This window comes from Quercus robur, chromosome 9 (assembly GCF_932294415.1).
Source record: "Quercus robur chromosome 9, dhQueRobu3.1, whole genome shotgun sequence".
In the NCBI taxonomy this organism is placed as follows: Eukaryota; Viridiplantae; Streptophyta; class Magnoliopsida; order Fagales; family Fagaceae; genus Quercus; species Quercus robur.
This window is the reverse complement of record NC_065542.1, coordinates 19,117,616-19,124,203: the sequence shown is the minus strand read 5'-3', so window position 1 is coordinate 19,124,203 and position 6,588 is coordinate 19,117,616. Positions and strand designations below refer to the sequence as shown.

General features: G+C 36.5%; 1 protein-coding gene across 1 annotated transcript; it reads left to right on the top strand.

Annotated features, from left to right (window-relative positions):
- The first annotated feature begins 543 nt into the window (after positions 1–543).
- LOC126699525 (protein CLT2, chloroplastic) lies at positions 544–5,376 on the top strand. The gene is made up of 10 exons (XM_050397400.1): positions 544–1,063; positions 1,460–1,605; positions 2,107–2,144; positions 2,385–2,497; positions 3,368–3,467; positions 3,552–3,587; positions 3,751–3,801; positions 4,204–4,327; positions 4,866–4,991; positions 5,143–5,376. Exons 1-10 carry the CDS (start codon positions 651–653, stop codon positions 5,298–5,300), a joined length of 1,305 nt encoding a protein of 434 aa, XP_050253357.1. The 5' UTR covers positions 544–650; the 3' UTR covers positions 5,301–5,376.
- The last annotated feature ends 1,212 nt before the right edge of the window (positions 5,377–6,588 follow it).

The window sequence follows — 6,588 nt, the reverse complement described above, 5'->3', positions numbered from 1 at the left end:
GGGATAAATTTAGTTGTAATTTTAAGTATATTTTTATTAATGAAATAGGTTTCATTAAAAAAATTGTACTAGTTGTAGAGCAAATTAACAAAAAGTAGAGTTTTACGGAGTGGGGCGGGGCTTTGCGGGGCCCTAAAGGGCGGGAATGGGGTGAGAAAGTTTTTCCCGCCATACAGGGTGGGGCGGGGTGGGGTGGGGATGAGGTAAGACAAAACCATTCGGGACGGGGACGAAGACCTCATCTTTCGGTCCCGCCCCGCCCCATTGTCATCCCTAGTTTAAACACATGTTTTCAGTTTTTAAACAATATTATACGTATTTTCACACATTTTTTCACTCACATGTATTTTCAAAAAAAATTTAAAACTATTATTTAAACACACGGACTAAAACTAGCCTTTTATATGCGAAAAGATTTCAATTAAACTACAACGCTCTTGCCATTTCCCAAATTATTAGGATTTTTTTTTTTTTTTTTTTTTTTGGGGGGGGGTTGAAAAACCCACATTGTTAGGATGAATGTAATATTGGAATCTATAATTTGACAAATCAATATAGCGAGTTTTGTCGAGTCAACTCCAAGGTAACAAACCTGCATCGCAGAACACACCCAAATTCCTTCTGTTCTGTACGATCATATCGTCCCTCTCATGGGCTTCCTTCACACATCATCGTCGTTTCTTTCATCTCCTTCCCAGTTCCACCTCCCATCTCTCCAACCCCACAGTCACAGCCGCTGCATCACCAAACTCCATAGCCGAACCTTCCACTCTATCTTCACCACAATCACAACGCCACCGCCACAACCATTTCCTCAAATTCCAAAACTCTCCCACACAACCACCCACCTTCTTCACCACCGTTCCCACACAAACATGCCCTTCACACTCCACGCTTCACCACATGACTCACACTCCACCGCCACCACCACAAACTCCAAGCTAATCCTCATCACCTCCTCACTCACTATAGCCTTAGCCGTTGCCAACCGTGTTCTTTACAAGCTCGCCCTCGTGCCCATGAAGCAGTACCCCTTCTTCTTAGCCCAGCTCACAACTTTCGGGTAAGCGCTTCCTTTGTTTTGTCCCCAAAATTTATAGTTTTTTAGAAATTTCTTTGGGACACACAATATTGTAATTGAGATTCTATCTGGGTTTCTTTCATTTTCCGGGAAAGTGCTTTGCTTTGCCTAAAAATCAATTCTTTCTGAGAAACTTCTATGGGTACAGAATAATGTGATTGAAATGTCACCTGGGTTTGTTTTTGTTTGTCGGGTAAGTGTTTGTTTTGCCCCCAAAAAAAAAATGTTGACTTTTCAAGAAATTTATTTGGAGCATGCAATAATGTGACTTAAATGCTATCTGGGTTTGTTTTGCCCAAAAATGAAGTATATTTTAGGAATTCATTTGGTGCACACAATAATGTGATTGAAATGCTAACTGGGTTTGTATTATTTTAGCTATGTGGCTATATATTCTTCAATATTGTATATGCGATACCGGGCTGGAATTGTGACTGATGAAATGCTAGCTCTACCCAAATGGCGGTTCATGGCTATTGGTGCCTTAGAAGCTCTTGGAGTAGCTACTGGGATGGCTGCTGGAGGTATTGGAATATTAGTTTTATTTGGATTCTGTAATTAAATGCCAATTTTCAAAGTTGGGTTTTTTTCAGTAGTATAATTGCTTGAGTAATGCTGCTTGTACAAGTGTGTTGTTAAATTCATTTGGTACTTGGGGTTGTATTTTTTCAATGTATTATATAGCAAAGGGTGGGGTGAGTGGTCGATAAGTCTAGGTACACAACTTTTTTCACAACTGCTGATGTAGCCTATTGTGATTGGTGTGTGATGATAGTGGTGTAAGTTGTGGGCTATGTAAAAATCATGTTGCTCCAATCACAAATTGTCATTTTAGTATGTTGTGAGAAAGGTTGTGAAAAATGTTCTTTCCCTAGGATTCTTGTTTGGTTTAGGTTGGATATGAACTGTGAAAAAAGGAATAGTGGGTTTTAGGTGGTTTCGACAAAAACTGAATAGGAAAAAGTTTGAGTAGTATGGTTTGGTTAAAAAAGGGCTTTATACTGAATGTTATGTATATTCTACAGCCATGCTTCCTGGACCGGCTATACCAATACTGAGTCAGGTATTTTTTGTCACACTTGAGAATAAACTTGATTATACAGAGTATGGGAGTAATTATGATTTATAAATAAACTTGATTATACCAACTATGCAAGTATTTTTGGTAAAGGTTGTGGGTAAGACTAGTTTTGTTTTCTGCAATGCTACACGAGTTGGATGCTAGTATTTAGCCCCGTTCCTGTCAAGCATCTGAGTGGCTGATGTCTCTTTCATATTGATTTTTGCACCCTTCATTTTGCAGACATTTTTGGTGTGGCAGCTGGCTTTTTCTACCATCATCGGGAGAAGTTACTCATTCAATCAAATTGCTGGCTGCTTACTTGTAGCTACTGGTGTGGTGGTGGCTGTTGCCAGGTATGTTGAAGGCACGGGGATATGAATTTTATTAGGGGCATCATCAGGAGTTATTTTGAAATGATTGGTTTGACTATCTATAAATCTTTAATGGTGTGCATGGTGATTGATAGTATAATGGAAGACCAGAAATTGGATGAATTTAATCATATGGGTGATCACTTTTCAGACATTGTACTATAACTGTTTTCTAGAGAATTTCTGGTACTATAACATTTTCTTGTTTTGAAGAACGTGTGAAAAAGAAAGAAGTGTATAGTATCTGCATTTTATCATGGGGTAATCAAAATAATAAAGACGGTTTTGTATCTTACCCACCAAAAGAATCAATTTTGCAATCTCTTATTTCAGCCCAAAATTCTTTGATTTCAGTTCCTAGTGAATATCTATTACCGTTTCTGTTTTCTTACCTCCCTGCATTGGACTTCCACTAATCATTTTCTGGTTTGTATTAATTTTGTTGCTTGGTAACCTACAACTATCCCCAGAAAGAGAGATGATAACCAGCAAATAAAAAGTTACCGAAATAGGATGTGTTCTTAAATTTTAATTTGAGGTATGAAGTTATTGGTGCTGACAGCACTGAAAGTGTTTCAAATGTTGCTGAGCAGTGAAAATCCTTCACAGTGAAAAGGGACCTTCAGTTTCTGGTGTCACGTCATTTTGTGTCTTGCTTTGGTTGTGTCCTTTGCTGGAAGACACTTGATATCATTTCTGGTCTGTTATAGAGGCGCTTGGAAAAATCTGCACTGTTTAAACTGATTTCATAATTTGAACTACCAATTTTCATTATTATTGTGGACTCGCTTTCTACATATGTAGTTCCACTTGTGGATCCCTGATTATTGTTTGTATTTTCCACACTTGCAGTGGTTCTAATGCTGATCAGATGCTATCTGGAGTTGATTTTATGTGGCCGGTGCTAATGATAGCTTCCAGTGCTTTTCAAGCTGGTGCATCTATTATCAAGGTCACAGAAATGAACTAATATCATACTTTCAATTAGAATCTGCTTAAACACATTAATTAAACTTGAATTTTTAACTGTGTACAGGAATTTGTTTTCACTGATGCTGCAACCCGCCTTAAGGTATGGGAATTTGTTCTTCATTTTTTAATCCTTTTTTTTTTTTAAATTTTTTTAAATTTTTTAAGTTTGTTTAATATCATAGCTGGCCGTTTAACATTTGTAGTTGATGTGAGTGCATTTTGTTACTAGAAGTTCTTAAAGTCATCAAATTATTTTCCTGCAGGGAAGGTCACTTGACATATTTGTGGTCAATTCTATGGGATCTGGATTCCAGGTAATTGTCCATTCTTTGGGTTAGTTCTTAAGTGTCAATCTGATATACAGTTAATAAGATCCAAATTCCTGTAGGCCTTAGGGAAAATCACACACTTTACCTTGAACTATTGATGGCTGCATCTGGGACTGTAACAAGTCCAGAAAGCTGCTGTGTGACATATTATATGACTCAGCTCCATATACCAAGTTTGTTTTGATTTGAGATTTGAGATAAAATCTGCAGATTATTTTATAATGGATAAACTTTAATTGACATAGTAAAAGCAAGCGTAGAGAATAACATTTTTAGTTTTAGTTCATTAAGTTTAGCTAAGACAATGTATATCCATTTGATGTTCAGGATCATCAATACTGAATCAAATATTTTTCTTTGTTGTTGAATTCTTCCTTTGACTTGTAGGCTCTTTTTGTGCTTTTCTTTTTACCTTTCCTGTCAAGAGTGAAGGGCATACCGCTCGGCCAACTGCCTTCTTATCTAAAAAGTGGCGCTGGTTGCTTTCTTAATTTTGGAGCCAATGTGCCAGGTATTTTAATTGATATCTAGCTATTTTGATATGTAATTTTTACTTCTCTTGCATTTGGGGTTTTCTTTGCATGCACACAATCAATATGCTGTGTAATTAGCATACCGTATGAGGATTACTTGAAAGCTGTAGATCTCCCATCAATATAGATTAGGTTAGTATTTATTTATTTATTTATTTATTTTTTTACCCTTAAGCTTACTTATGGAAATTCTCAAAATTAATATCAATATTCAGCTCTTTGTTATACAATCCAAATTTAAACAAATCTGATTCCAAAACAGCTACAAGTTACCATGAAATTTGTTAAGTTGGAGTACTGCCACACAACTGAAGTTGGAGTACTGCCATACAACTGAAGGTTAGACAATGAAGAAACATGCTAGATTTACAAGTTGGAACTAATGAGTAACTTTTGTGTAGTTTAATTTAGAATGTGTGGGTAATTCTCCTTTTCCCTTTGGAAATTTTGATTCTTTTTTAAAGTTAGTCCTTTCTTAAGTTATTCTTTAACTTTTACATCTGTCAAAATTTCCAGGTTGTGATGGGGCTCCGTTGCTTCCACTGCTTTATATAACGATCAATTTGGCTTTCAACATATCCGTGCTCAATGTAGTAAAAATTTCTTCAGCAGTTGTTTCTTCTCTTACTGTGATGTTGTCAGGTATTCTCTCTCTCTCTCTCTCTCTCTCATTGTATGCTGTATTGCTGTGTACATCTACATGTGCACGTGCACACACATATATATGGATGTGTGACCAAATCTATAGTTTTCTACAATCTTTTTGCTAATGGGTGCTTTGTTATATTTGCAGTGCCAATTTCAATTTATATTCTATCCCTTCGATTGCCATATCTTCCAGAGGCCACTAGCTTGAGCCCCTTTTTCCTCTTAGGCAGTTTGATTCTTGTATCAGGTCTTGTAATTTACAGCATACCCCAACCTGCCAAGCATGACTCCAGAGATGGTTAACTTATATGATTATTTGAAGCAGCTCAAATTTATTTATTTATTCTTTTCTAATTCAACTGTACATATTGCAACGCCATTCTTTGTTTGGATTTTTTCTTCAGCACATCTCTTCCATATCAACGGGACTATTAACTATTTTCATTGTTAATCATACTTCCATGAATTTTCCATCCTCAGAACCTATTTTTCTGGATTGGCTAATGAAAATTTGAGGTCCCAAGCACTTGTTCTTTCTAACAAAGTGCTAGCACATTGGATGTATGGCTCCTTCAGGTGAGATTATAATATACTTGTATGAATTTAGAAACTATAAATCACTGGCACCACAATTTGGTTTCTTATACTTATTATGGCTAGAGGATGCATTTGGATATCCCACTGTTGTTTGGCTCTGCAATATATGCATTTCTTATTATTTTACCTGCAAAAATTGCACTAATAAGGTTTACTGGCACAACCACCATATGTCTTCAGCTTCAGCAAGTAGTTAAGGCATGATGTGGTTGAAACAGGTTAATGACTTCACCCTTAAATGGCTTTCGAACGAGGATGAGGGTTGGATGAGGGTTGTTTCTCGGTTCCTCAATTCATGTCCCAAACAACCCCAAAGAAAAAACCTTTGGGTTTGGCTTGCCTCCCGAACCCACTGGATGTGACTCAGACATGAAACATATCCTAAAATGGCCGAGTGTCAGTTCAGTATCTCTCCTCCATTGCATGTCTCTATAGAAAAAAATAAATAAAGAATAAGTGATCTTTTGGTTCACTTTTTAACGTTTCTTTAATAAAATAAAATTGTATGGCTAGGCAATTACTCTATGCATCTGCAGAGTGAATTGCGGTTAAAATATATAACTTTGGCTAGGTTTGACCATATTGGAATGTAACTGTCATTCTTTTTTTTTTTTGGATGGGAATGTAATTGTCATGTTAGATTAAAGTCATTAAACAAGTGAACGAACGTTTAACTTGATATCACATTGACGTTTAGAACCACTAAACTCAACACAAGAAACATTAAGGTCCATGCCATTTGAACATACCCCAGCCTGCCAAGCAGACTCTGAAGATGGATTAACTTATATGATTATTTGAAGCCGCTCATTTTTTTTTATTTTTTATCCAACGGTACATATTGCAATGCCATTCTTTGTTTGAACCATTTCCACAATATACCCGTAACTGAGGACTAGTTATTTCATTGTAAATCAAATTTCCATCCTCAGAAACCACTTTCTTTGTCGGCTGATGAAATCTGAGTTTTCAACGAAGTGATATCACAGTTAAA

Bases quoted from the DNA above. Each gene is read 5' to 3' on its own strand.
- LOC126699525 (XM_050397400.1), top strand. From the start codon at position 651: ATGGGCTTCCTTCACACATCATCGTCGTTTCTTTCATCTCCTTCCCAG. The intron at 2,145-2,384 runs GTATTTTTTGTC...TTCATTTTGCAG, and splicing joins CTATACCAATACTGAGTCAG to ACATTTTTGGTGTGGCAGCT. The intron at 4,992-5,142 runs GTATTCTCTCTC...TTATATTTGCAG, and splicing joins TCTTACTGTGATGTTGTCAG to TGCCAATTTCAATTTATATT.